Source organism: Alternaria dauci, chromosome 8 (genome assembly GCF_042100115.1).
Source record: "Alternaria dauci strain A2016 chromosome 8, whole genome shotgun sequence".
Lineage (NCBI taxonomy): Eukaryota > Fungi > Ascomycota > Dothideomycetes > Pleosporales > Pleosporaceae > Alternaria > Alternaria dauci.
Window position 1 is genome coordinate 869,950 of NC_091279.1, and position 13,100 is coordinate 883,049.

Sequence of the window (13,100 nt, forward strand, 5' to 3'; positions counted from 1 at the left end):
CAGACCCATCCCGCGCCGGGTAGATGCACATACCAAAACGCCACGCTATACCCGATAATCATACAAATGTCGTTGGAAGAAAAAGAGAGAAAACATCACATGACGTAAACCTTCCGGACCTCACTCTCATGCCATTTCTCGCTGCTCAGTCCGCCAGCCGGGTCTCTCACGAAGCCTTCTTCTGTTCCAACTTTTTCGTTAAAGATGCGCAGCCTCTCGGAGCCATATATGCGACCGTTTGGCAGTACTACGGGTGCGTCTTCAACAATCGATTTGGTGTGGAGAGCATAGGGAACATTGCGCGCTAGCTCGTTGAGCTCGGTGCTGCATATCGGACAGACCGTTGTAGTAGACGAAGCAGCATTCGTGGAAGACGGTGTGTAGGCGGAATGGCAAGCGGGTGTCTTGAGGGCGGAGAGGCCGGCACTCAAGGCGACGTGGAGGAGCGGCCGCGGAGGGAGGGCGTAGAGGTTGTGGTGAGTCTGGACAAAGACGTCGGCTAGGTGTGACCATCGCGAAGTCGAGTAGAGAGACTAGAAAGTTGTTAAATATGCAACGATATGCCGTCTTGAACAAGCTTACAGCATAAGGCTCCACCTCATCCCAAGGCCTGTACGCCAACATGCCCGCTGCCCTTCTCATCAATTCAAAATCCCCACTCGTACTCAGATACTTCTTAGCATGAGCCCTCGCCTCGACCAACTTTGTTTCCCCGCCTCCGCCTCCAATACTAACGCCATTCATACCGTCATCTTGCGTCTCCAACCCATCCATTCCGCTCATTCCAGCCTCATGCCCTTGTCGGACCAGTTCAATATACTGCTGTAGCCTGAGTTCAAATTCCAACATGCTGCCCCCCTTCTTGAGTTCCTTGCCGTGTTCCTTGCACCATTCGAGCGCCAAAGACGTGCTCATGCCCTCCCTCAGACTCTTTTCGATTCGATGGCACGCCACAAACGCATCCACATCCACAAGTTCTGTGATCCCTTTGCTCTTTGCCAAACACGCCGCACTTTCCGCGTAACCCTCTCTCAAGAGGTAATCAACGAGCAAACGACTCAATCGCGTTCGAGACCACTCGTCGTATTTGACGTCGACAAGGCTCTGAATTTCGTAAAGGTCTTGCAGGTGTTGTAGGCGCGCTTTCGCGGAGCGGTGGATGCGCGTTTCTTCCTCGTGGAGGTTTTCTAGTTTGCGCTTCAGGCCCTGCATCTTGCTTATCATGGAGTCGAGGGAATCCAGTGTGGCTTCTGGTGAGGCGTTCTTAGAGGCGGCTTTAGTGGCGGCTGTTAGAGATGTGGTAAGGTTGCTGGAGGAATGCTCGATGACGCGCTGGGCGTTTTTGAAGTTGCGCCGGGAGAGTTCGTACGGCATGCGGAGGAGAGGTTGATCCTGCGACCGTGTTAGTATGAGGCGTGGGTGCACCTGGATAGCTGGGTAGGCATTACGAGGAGGAGATGCGACTCCGCATTGAGTTTCGTGCTTGTGAGTTCCGCCATGGCGAGCAGGAAGTGATCTCAATGAATCACGCTCTTGCTGTGAGAGTCTCTATGCCTCGGGATACTGTGGGTTCTAATGAATGCAATGAGGGTAAAAGTCTTGGAGAGCGATAGTCTGGAAGTGTGGTAACGGAGGGTTTGGTGTAGATGCTCGAGCTCCACTATCGCGGAGCTTGCGGGGGTGCTCGTCAGGGCTCATAGCTCTCGCCAATCGGCACGTGCCGAGCACTTTACGACCCGGAAAACCGCGTGCATGCACGCTTCACCCTCAAAACTACCGTATAGGCGTTCCAATCTCCAACTGTGCGCATCTCTTGATGCGAAGAACACGAACATGAAGTCTAACTACGCATATGGCGTTCACAACGAGCGTGACAACAATATATGCTTCTATGTGATATCATTCTGATCGTAAGGCAAATCTAAAACTCCTCTAAGAACCAATGCATCATAAAGCATAATCCAGATGTCTCTACCCATGCAGAACGACACTGACGCAGGTAGCGATGAGCTGCCGGCCTACTGCAGAGGTATCCCAAAAACCTGCTCTAAGGCCATTACTTTTTTGTTCACCTGCGTTCCGCAGCTCGGAGGACGCGTGTAGCTAGCGAAAATACTCCCAAAATCCGCTTAGAGAGCACCAGTCGACGCCATCTTCTTGCGGAGATGGTTCTTGTACTCGCCAATGCTTCCGTCCCACCGGCGGACGGTCTTGTGTTCGCAAACCATGATATCCTTTGCAATCTTGTCAAGCAATCTATTGCTTGTTAGCACGTTACTTCACTGTTAGGAGAGCGATGAACATACCGGAAGTCGTGCGAAACGACGACGACACCACCACTGAAAGCGTTGATGGCATCAGCCAAACTGTCAATAGTTGGAATATCCAGACCGTTGGTGGGCTCGTCGAGCAACAACATGTTCGGTCCCTCGATAGCAAGCAGGGCGAAGACAATACGGGACTTTTGACCGTCGGACAGAGTGGCCATCTTGGAGGTCTGAGCCTCACCAGTCATACCGTAACGGCCGAGCTGTTGACGCCAGTACTGAAGATCTTGGCTGATGTGGTGGAACTTGTCGCGGACGAAGTCAAGGGCAGACTTGGTGAGGTCAAGCTGTTCAGCAGAGTGCTGGCTGTACACACCGAGCTTCAAGTGGGTGTGGCGCGATACGACACCAGATGTGGGGCTGAGCTTTCCGGTGAAGATGTTGAGCAGAGTCGATTTGCCAACACCGTTGGGTCCAACAAGCGCAGTTCGGGAGTCCATGTCGACACCAAAGTCGAGGTTCTCGTACAGGTTGTCCTTTGGATCTCCAGAGTAAGAGAAGCTAACATTGTCGAGCGAAAGCACAGGTGGTGGCAGCTTCTCGACATCGGCGAAACGGAAAGTGAAGACACGGTCAACGGCAACGGGCTCAATCAGGCCATCGGCCTCCATCTTGTCCAAGATCTTCTGTCGAGACTTGGCTTGCCTGACCAAGTTGGCGTAAGTACCAGCGGAAGCAATGAATTTCTTGATGTGCTTGATCTCATCTTGCTGCTTCTCGTAGGCCTTGGTCTGGTTGACCTCCTGCTCAGTGCGGGTCTTGTGGTATGTGTCGTAGTTACCTCCGTAGTAGAGGAGCTTCTTTTGACGCATGTCAATCATGTTTGTGCAGACACCGTTCAAGAAGTCCATGGAGTGGGACACGAGAACCAGAGTGCGCTCCCACTTCTTCATGTACTCCTCAAGCCACACACAGGCCTCCAAGTCCAAATGGGCAGTGGGGTCGTCGAGCAGCAACAGGGCGGGCTTGACGAACAGCGCCTTGGCGAGCGCGACACGCATACGCCATCCACCGGACATGTCCTTTGTCTTCTTGTGGATGGTGGTCTTGTTGAAGCCGAGACCGGTGAGAATGAGGGATGCGCGGGTGTGGAAGGTTGACGGGTCCATGTCTTCTTGACGCTGCCAGAGGGTTAGCGAGATTTATTTTGATCCGACCTGACTGGTACATACCTCGTAGATGTCGTCGAGAAGAGGGCTCTCGGGACCGTCCTTCTCAAGGATGTCCTCCGCCAGCTTCTCGAGACGGGCCAACTCGTTCTCAGCCTCACGGACAACCCACTCCAAGGCACCCAACTCGGTCTTGGGGGCACCCTGGTTCAACAGGTAAATGTCAATGTGCTCTGGGAAGGGGAACTCGCGCTTGTCGATGGCCTTGAGAAGGGTCGTCTTTCCGCAACCGTTCTCACCCAACAGACCGTATCGTCGGCCGTAGTTGATCTCGAGGGTGGAGTCGTTGAAGAGGACTTTTCCGTGGAAGACGAGCGATGCAGAGATGATCTTGACATCGCGCGACTGCTCGAGCGAGGCGAGCACACCGGTGGTGACACGGTCGGACAGGCCGTGCTTGTCCTCCTGCATGGTGAGCTTCTTGACCTCCTCGTTCAGCTCGAGATCCTCGGCGTCGTCGCCGTTCTCAGAGTTGGCCTTGGAGGCATTCTTGGAGTTGGCCTTGGACGACAACTTGGAAGTGGCCGTCTTCTTGGGCTTCGCATCGCCGTCAGCGGCGCGCTTCGCCTGGCGGGCAGCTTTCGAGGCGGAGACCATGGTGTCTTAGTGGTGTATGAGTGAAGACGCTGGGGTGGTGGAAGGAGGAGGAAATTTCGTAGGGTTGGGAACAACGTCAATCTGTGCCCCGCTAAGTCTCTTATCGATTGTCGATACCCAAAGGTTCTGTTTCAGCGTTCTCTTGTCGAAGCGCAACACTCGGAGGAAAAAACGAGTGGAGTATTGAAGCGCTGCTGATGATGTAGAAGGAGAGGATGTAGGAACAAGAAACAGTCAGGGTCGATCAAACAATGCAACCCGGTGAATCAATTTTCTTACTTGTGGCGAAGGCTGCGCACGGCCAATGATCGCTCCCCCACCATCATCATAGGGCAAGTAAGGCGCTCAGCGGTCAAGCTGAACGCTGACATCGCTGCACGTGTGTCTCGTTGGGGGATTAGGCCTTGTGACACGCGGACAGCCTTGACGTTTTGTGGGATGCAGAACAGTTGCATCTGTGTATGATACGAGTCTGCTCTACCTAGGTACACTGAGGTAGGTACTGCCCAGGTGCGCTATGCACCCCTCAACAAGGCGTCGATAGGCTCATGACCCTTAAGAAGATCTCAGTGCATGGTTAGTGCATACTCTACAAGGTCTCACGATTCGAGGAACATTTTTCTATGTTGAGTGTCATTGGTATTGGATATCATGTGTTTGGTTGTGGGGGGTTGTTGGGGGACAACCTGTGGATACTCCTCGGAAAAGCGACAATCGTTGTATGCGGTTCTTATCATGACCATGCTCAACCATGATAAGCCCGTACTATATACCAGCCTGGCTACTCCCGCTATTACTCGGAACCATGGTGAACTCGGCACTACTCCTTCCACTGTCTGCCTCTTTTGTCTCCATGTCCCCTTCTTCTCTCCGGTCGTCCACTCTCTTTCGTAACCTTTCTCTTAGCCTCTCTAGTACTCTTGTCTCTTCCGCATTCAGACTCATGTCGTCTGGCAGCACGACTTCTGCACCACTGATGTCTATTCTATCTCCTGCTTCATCATAGCGTCGTTCCTCTGCACTCTTCTTTGGTTCCAATCCGCCTTTCGCATCTGGCACTATCTCTTCGTCTTGAATCTTTGCTTTCCGCAAATCCACAGGGGTCCACCAATATATTGGAAACTGTCGCTGAATGTTGTTGACGACCAGCCCAACTGCAACCATAAGGGTGGTGCCCCAGAGAACAAGCCCAACGAAATACCAACCCATGGCCGTGATGACCGGGTCTGTTGCGGCGAGCACTGCGGATGCGCCACCTGGAGGATGTACAGTGTTGGTCAAAAGCATGACGGCAGACGCGCATCCGCATGCTACGGCACCCGCGATCCATTTTATGGACTCGTACTCTGAGTGGTATTGAAACAACTTCGATACACCGACGCCAATGAGTGCGGAGATGCCATGGCCAAGCAGAGCATTGCGGGGTTGGCCGAGTGGTGAACGGATGGAATTATACTCGAGAACTGCAGAGGCACCCTGTGCATGTAGTCAGCACAACCCACCACTACGGCTTCATTTACGGGTAACGTACAAACGAGGCGATCAACGCAGGTGGCTGATGCCATTGTATACTGTCCGTATTGTTGAAGACTGCTGCTACAACCGCTAGGCCACAGAAGGCGCCTATCAACGACCAGAACGCTCCAAGTATGTTCCCAACATCCTGTCGCATCTCTTTCCTGTACCCAAGGAACCTCGACATCGGTGTCGGAAGCTTGTACAGCGGCGAAGGAGGAATGACGCGATTAAGGTGGCGATCGATATCAAGATCCCATTGTCTAGCACCTGAAAACACACTCATAGTGGCCAGGAAGACTAGAAAGAGACAGAGTCTACACACAAAGTATAAAAAAGACAAGCAACGGGACGACGAAGTCTATAAGAAACTAAGGTTCAAGGTCTCGGGAGCGGACCGCATAAGCTCTTTGCGCAACCAAAGTGCCTCATCGCGCCATTTAGTCCCGGATCCAGCGTCGAGGAACGGTGCCTTTGGCCGGTCGTTCACGAGTCGAATTGCACAAACACGCGCATCAACCCTGACGTTGACCTGGCACATGCGCGACGATCTGAGTTGGAGGTTTACGCGCAACAAGTTGGGCTTTACGTAAAATTACGTACCACAAACACCGTCATAATATGGCTTTGTGAACATCTCCTCGGTTCCGCGGATACGCTTCGTGTAGTGAGTGATGCGAGTCTGAAGTGTTTTTGCGAATGTACTGAGTTTATTCAAAGGACTTTCGTCATGGTTGTTGCGCTGATAATAGCAGTCAGAGTGCAAACAGAGAAATGTCGAGCCGTACTCCGTGATCACTCGATATTGTTATCCAGCGAAGGACTTGCAGCGAATGTTTTGAATATTGCAACATGTTGCATACATCTTTGCATCTATCCGGTTGCGTCGAATATAGTTGTGCCTGGGATTGTACTACTGGACATACCAGAAAGTCCAGGATGAACAGCTGAAGATCCCTGCGCCCACCACGCTAAACAACTGCTTATATGGATCCTGCATCACCAGCACACATGACTTGTAGAAGGCGGTCAACTAAAAGCTTTATACAACGACATGCGGCGAGACGCCGATACGCGACACTGTATTATGCTATGATGTAAGCGGGTATAAATCTATTTGGGAAGGTGTCGAACACTACGACTGCGCTACATATGTGCAACGCCAGTGGCCCCGCAGCCTCAAGAAGAATACGACCATGTGCGCCGCTGACCGACAAACGCCTCATAATTGCAGTATGCCAGCCCTAAACCCGCTACCCATATATCCCGTGATTCCCTGAACTCCTATAAAGACACAAAACCCACGTACGACTAGGTACCACGGAACAGGAACTGCAGATCTTCAGGACTCAGGCGATCCATGGCAACCTTGTCGTTGTTCACAGTACCAGCAATCATAGCCGCCTTCTTCTCTTGCAGTGCAACCATGCGCGACTCTACACTGTCTTCGATACAGAGGCGAGTAATCACACAAGGGCGACGTTGACCGATACGATGGCATCGATCGGCAGACTGCCACTCAGCTGCTGGATTCCACCATCTGTATTGTTTTAGTAAGCTGTCACAAGACATGGCCAAGGGTAGTACTTACGGATCAACGATGAATACTCTGGAGGCTTCAGTAAGGTTGAGAGCGACACCACCGGCCTTGAGAGAGACGAGGAAGACCTCAACATCCGGGTTCGTCATAAAGTGGTCAATACTCTTCTGACGTTGGGCGGGTGTCATGCTACCATCTAACATGACCGTGTTGAAACCGGCGCGACGCAGACGCCACTCGATGAGTTGCAACATCGACGTGAACTGGCTGAAGACGATGGACTTGAGCGTCTGTTTTTTGCTGCGAAGCTTGTACAGGTCGTATACCAACATCTCGATCTTGGTGGAAGAAGTCCAGTTCTCCATCTTGATACGGTTGATGATGGACGTCTTTTTGACAGAATCTTCGTCTTGCTCGAGCTCAGGCTGCTCAAAATCGATGGCAAGAGCGATGTGACAGCGAGGACAGTCTGCTTCGGTACCGGATGCTTCGCAGGTATCCATAAAGTCTTTGATGCAAGCGCGACAGAACTCGTGACGGCAGTGAGAGCGTACCGCATCCTCGGCAGGCTCGTCGCAGATGTTACACACGTAGACGTTGCCAGCACCTTCAACCGCATTCTTCTTCAGCAGCAGATCAGGATGATTAGCGACCTGTCGCATTTGCATAATGAGACCGAAGATGTTGGCGTAGTTGTTTAGCATGACACCTTGTGCAACGTACGTATCGAACTTGCGTGAGGAGTTGGACATGATTGATGTTGAGAAATCACGCTCCACCTCACTGAAGAACTCGTTGTGGATGATGATATCCTTCATCGGAAGCTCCATCGAGTTAGTGTGATCGCGCTTCATACGTCGTAACATGATGCGAGCAGTGATCAAATGAAGCTTCGTCAAGGCTTCTTCGCGAAGCTGGACATCATCACCAGTAATTGGGTTCAGAAGTTCCTGATTGAACACGGAAATGTGTTCGGACGCACCGTGGTTGCAAGCAACACACATGTGGTCATCATCGGTAGCCCAATGCAGCTTCTCGCAGTCGCACGAACGGCAGAAGTAGTCCGCAAAAGGACGAACCTCCAGAAAGCGAAGGAGGGAGAAGAACTCTCCGATGCGGTTCTGAACCGGCGTACCGGACAAGCACCACTTGTAGGTACTAGTAAGCGCAAAGCAAGCCTTAGCTACACCAGTATTGCGAGACTTGATGCTGTGCGCTTCGTCTAGAATCAAGCGGTGGTAATGGATGGCGTGGAGTGCCGATGCTTCCTTGATGATGTCCTCGCCGCGAGACCATCCTTTGGTTTCCTTGCGGTGGAGTGACTCCAGAGAGTTGTACGAAACCATAATTACGTCGTAGGACTTCAGTTCCTTGACCGACATCTTCTTGCATTTGGCATTTGTGCCGTGATACACCAAGACTTTGAGTTTGTTGTCTGTGTATTCGCGGATCTCGTTGGACCATTGCATCAGAGCGACTGGCGGAACACAGACCAGCGTCGGCTGCTTTGCAGGGTAGTCGGACATGATCAGAGAGACAGCCTGAATAGTCTTGCCCATACCCATCTCGTCCCCAAGCAGCCCACCCTTGTAGTGTGTCTTCTCTTGCCGAACCATCCAGCTGAGGCCCTCCAATTGGAATGGCTTCAATCGCCGGGTGATTGATGCTGGCTGCTCTGCCTTCTGAGTCTCGAGGACCGGGATCTTCTTCAGATCATCCCACATGGTGCGCAACTTTGGGTGCTGTTGCTCTGCTCGCTCACGGTTCATAGCGCGCTTTCGCTCCCACTTGTCTGCGATGTGTGCGAACCTCGCCCGACGACCGACTGCATCCTCCTTCTCGCCTCGAGTGAGCTTCTTCTTGCGGCCTCGAGCTGCTTTGGGGTTCGCCGCGATAATCTTCTTCGCACGCGCACTTGTTGTCATCAGAGGCTCCTCGTCGCTATCGCTAGCCATGGGTGTTTCGATATCATTGAGCAGAGAGTCGGCGTCGTCAGCATCGTCAGGACGGAACTCTCCGCCATCGGACTCGTCGTCATCATCAAGGAAGTCCTCCTCTGTGAAGGCACCCCTCTTCTTTGTACTAGAGCGCGCAGAGCGACCACGCCTCGTTGAAGATTCTTGGGCCTTGCCCTTACCCTTGCCTTGGTAAGATGGAGGTGAGGACATCTCGACCATCAATAAATCCGGGTCATCGTCGCTGAAAATTTCTTCGGCCTTGGCTTTGCCCTTTCCCTTGCCAACATATGCAGGCGCTTTCTTGCGGCGCGAAGGTGCGACTGGCTCATCTTCGTCAGATAGCATGTCTTCATCTTCCTCTGCCTCAACTTTCTGGCGCTTGCTATGTGGCGCATCCTCTTCGTCCTCCAACTGCATTTGTAGAGCGATTTCAGCGTCCATGTCGAGCGGCATGTCTTCAGAATCGGAGTCTAGCACAGCGCTGCGAGACCGCTTAGACGAGGCGCTTTGTGAAGGCGTTGTGGCCTTGTTCAGCCGACTACGGGCGGGCATCTTGCCACGATTGATTGATGCAGCCGGTGTGGTCGAGATGCTGGTTCCCGGTGTCTCGTAATCCGAGTTCTCCAAAGAAGGTGAGCCGCTTGAGCTCTCTTGCTCTGCTGGTCCTGCGTTGAGTCCTGCTAGCCGTCCGCGAGTGGCGGGCGCCTTCTTGGACTTGGCGGGAATCAATACTTGTTTGAGGACGCGGCGGCTGTTGGCGGATGGTTTGGGCGCTTCGGCTTCGACTTCGATTGAGTCCGTCTCATGATCAGAAGAGTTGGGTACGAATGATGTAGAGGCGCGAGTGCGCTTCTGTTTGTGGCGACTGTCAGCCATGGGGGAATCTACCAGAGCTGTGATCGCGTTAGCACTAGGGCAAGGGACAGCCACTGCTACTTATACATAGGTGAGTGATGAAATGAGCCTATACATACCGACTGCAGACGCTGGTGAAGGCGCGGTGGCGACGTCATTCGCGACACCGGTCGACTTGCGGGTTGATCGCCGGAGTGCCATTATGGTCGATTGAGAGAAAGGAAAAGCAACCAAACTTGCGATTGAGATCGGAGAACACGCAGCGAATACAGGACTGATGAATGGGTTAAATGAACGACTGTAACCTCGACGGAGGGGTGAGATGACAAGGAGCACTAAGTGTGGAAGGGCAGATGTACCCCTGGCTCTTTCGCCGTGTCGCGCGTTCACGCCTCCGGTGGCAAATTCAGGGACAGAATCTAAGGACGGCAAATATGGAAAGGAAAATTGCGCAGATCAGTCGTCTTGTGTAATACTGGCTCGTGTGTGTACATACCCTCACTTCAAGCTTGCTGTCTCATTGGGATGAGGTGGGGAAGACGTGTCGCGTCCTGGTGACGAAAACACGTGATTACCTCTATCACAACTCTTTATGGACTAGCGCTGACCATCCACCCCACAGTCAGCCCTTTTTCAGCCACGAGAATGCCTCATGCGTGAAAGAAGCAGAACCAGTGCATTTAGCTCAGACTGCTGCGAGGATATCTCCACCGCTATTCCTCTATTGACTGCTCCCGGGTTCTGTTGTGCCTCCTACCCGCTACATACTTCCAAGGTTCCAGATCTTGTGGTGGAAGCTCAGCGACGGCTCAATCCATATCATTAATCATAAAAATAAACACAATCTCTTCCTTGTCTTTGTGCATTCATTGACCTTTTTTGCTGTCACACATTGTTGCTACACGAAAAATCGTTAACTCTGTTATACTAGTTTCCTACAACTCAACTCTCTTGTGGTGACTGCAAGCAACTGCAGACATGTCTCGACGCACACTTCCTGACAAAGCTCTCAAGCGATAGTCTTCCGAAATACTAACCAAATAGCATTCTCCTGAATCTACCATAGAATGTATAGCGTTTCATTCACGAGAACGTTCCAATAAATACATGAGTATCTGACGTGCATTCCCGTTGGCTACGACACTTGTACCAAGCTGGGAATTTGTGAAAAACAATGTCTGAAGAAGATGTGGCGCTGAAACATAAATGCTGTAGAGTTTTTCAAAAACGCGTTCGTGAGATCAGGTGGTGGGCGGAGGGGCGTTGTCGATGTTCAGGAAGTTCCCGGTTCATCTGCATGTGAAAGAGGGACCAAGAAAAACGTGGGTAGTGTAGGCTGCAGAGAATGCTGTGGGTCAACCATTGAACCAATGTCCAGATTGATGCAGACACGATGATTTGCTTTAATGACTAGAATGTACAATGGACCTGGTGCAGCAACCGCAGTTTGCAAGCCGGCACGTTCAAACAGTTCAATGAAACATTATTACGACCTCCTATATCAAGTCGCGCTTGACGAACTGGTCGTAGAGAGACGAACCAAGCTTGGCGGGGGAGCGCTCAACGGTGACACCAGCAGCCTCAAGCGCGGCGATCTTGGAGTTGGCATCACCCTTTCCGCCGCTAACAATGGCACCAGCGTGACCCATCCTCCTGCCTGGGGGCGCGGAAATACCAGCAATGAAACTGACAACGGGCTTGTTGGCAGTGTTGTACTCCTTCAAGAAGTCTGCGGCATCCTCCTCAGCGGTACCGCCAATCTCACCAATCATGATGATACCATCGGTCTCTTCGTCCTTCAAGAAAACATTCAGGCAGTCGATGAAGTTGGTTCCGGAGAAGGGGTCACCGCCGATACCGACGACCAGCGACTGGCCAAGGCCGGCTTGGGTGGTCTGGTTGACGGCTTCGTATGTGAGGGTTCCGGAACGGGAGACGATACCAACACGGCCACGCTTGTGAATGAAGCCCGGCATGATACCGATCTTGCATTGCCCCTGTCCAAGTCAATAACACGATCCAACAGACAGATTCCGGTGAAGAACGTACGGGAGCGATGATACCGGGGCAGTTGGGGCCAACCATGCGAGACTTGCTCTGAGTCTTGAGCATATCTGTGATACGGACCATGTCTACTTTTGTCAGCTTCTGTATGTTACAGTGTGCCAGCGTGTTGCATACCGTGCTGTGGGATACCCTCGGTGATACTGCGTGTTGTAAGTCTCCATATACCCAAGTTCGATATATACACCTACGTCACAATCAGGGGAACCTCTGCGCTGATGGCCTCCTCGATACTGGCGGCGGCAACCGGTGGGCTACAGTAGTGTCAGATCACATGGTCGGTATAGAGTCGTAGAGGTGTTTAGCGTACGGAACGAAGATGGCAGTAGCGGAAGCTTGGGTCTCCTTCATGGCCTCTGCGACGTTCTTGAAGACGGGTAGTCCAAGGTGCTCAGTTCCCGCCTTCTTGGGGTTTGTGCCTCCAACAACTTTTGTGCCTGCCGTTCCGTCAGCCCTCCCCCCTCACAGCTTCATGTCATCGGATCCGATGGGCGCATACCGTATTCAATCGCCTGTTGTGCGTGGAAGCTGTTCCTGCATCAGCATTCCCTTCCATTGTAGACTCGACCAATCCCACTCACGTTCCCTGCTTTCCAGTGAAGCCCTGGAACAGGACCTTGGTGTCGCCGTTGATGCGAAGGTTCTTAATCGTCTCGGCATATTGCGAGGAAGCGGTCGCATACTGCCTGGTAGCGGCCTTGGAGAGCGCGGAGCGCATCGGTTGCCGGATTGCCTGCATCGTGACGGGTAAGGTGGTCACGAAAGCAACTCTGGGGGGTTTTGGGGGGGTATCGCGGGTCGGTTTAGTGGTGGTTAGCGGTTTGAGCGAAGCTGCGACATAGCGGGAGTTCTTCGGCGGAGCTTGGCTAACCTAAAATCTCGTGCCAGGGTCCGTCCGCGCCCGACAACTTGACGAAAATAACTCGTTTAAGTGCACCTCGTGCGGACGGGATGCAATCTGATTGTGCAAAGTGAGGATATGATAGGTAGATGCGCTTTGGGAAACCTTGTTCATCATGCATGATTAGTACGACGTCGCTACTGGATACTTGTCCAGTTGGTATTACCGGCTGTG

At 52.4% G+C, this 13,100-nt stretch overlaps 4 protein-coding genes across 4 annotated transcripts; all 4 read right to left on the reverse strand.

Moving 5' to 3' along the window:
- Window positions 1-95: 95 nt before the first annotated feature.
- On the reverse strand, window positions 96-1,499 carry ACET3X_008239 (uncharacterized protein; the record flags this gene model as incomplete). Its single annotated transcript, XM_069454390.1, has 3 exons — window positions 96-533; window positions 583-1,392; window positions 1,449-1,499. The coding sequence occupies 3 exons, from the start codon at window positions 1,497-1,499 to the stop codon at window positions 96-98; spliced, it is 1,299 nt and encodes a 432-aa protein (XP_069303841.1).
- A 386-nt stretch (window positions 1,500-1,885) lies between these two features.
- ACET3X_008240 (uncharacterized protein) lies at window positions 1,886-4,332 on the reverse strand. The gene is made up of 3 exons (XM_069454391.1): window positions 3,500-4,332; window positions 2,307-3,448; window positions 1,886-2,256 (listed from the first exon to the last, which is right to left on the reverse strand). Exons 1-3 carry the CDS (start codon window positions 4,091-4,093, stop codon window positions 2,130-2,132), a joined length of 1,863 nt encoding a protein of 620 aa, XP_069303842.1. The 5' UTR covers window positions 4,094-4,332; the 3' UTR covers window positions 1,886-2,129.
- A 2,382-nt stretch (window positions 4,333-6,714) lies between these two features.
- On the reverse strand, window positions 6,715-10,459 carry ACET3X_008241 (uncharacterized protein). Its single transcript, XM_069454392.1, has 3 exons — window positions 10,081-10,459; window positions 7,200-9,999; window positions 6,715-7,148 (listed from the first exon to the last, which is right to left on the reverse strand). The coding sequence occupies exons 1-3, from the start codon at window positions 10,160-10,162 to the stop codon at window positions 6,920-6,922; spliced, it is 3,111 nt and encodes a 1,036-aa protein (XP_069303843.1). The 5' UTR covers window positions 10,163-10,459; the 3' UTR covers window positions 6,715-6,919.
- Window positions 10,460-11,308: 849 nt separating this feature from the next.
- Window positions 11,309-12,984, reverse strand: ACET3X_008242 (uncharacterized protein). Its single transcript, XM_069454393.1, has 7 exons — window positions 12,607-12,984; window positions 12,525-12,553; window positions 12,336-12,462; window positions 12,217-12,279; window positions 12,143-12,168; window positions 12,011-12,093; window positions 11,309-11,958 (listed from the first exon to the last, which is right to left on the reverse strand). The coding sequence occupies exons 1-7, from the start codon at window positions 12,762-12,764 to the stop codon at window positions 11,458-11,460; spliced, it is 987 nt and encodes a 328-aa protein (XP_069303844.1). The 5' UTR covers window positions 12,765-12,984; the 3' UTR covers window positions 11,309-11,457.
- Window positions 12,985-13,100: the final 116 nt, after the last annotated feature.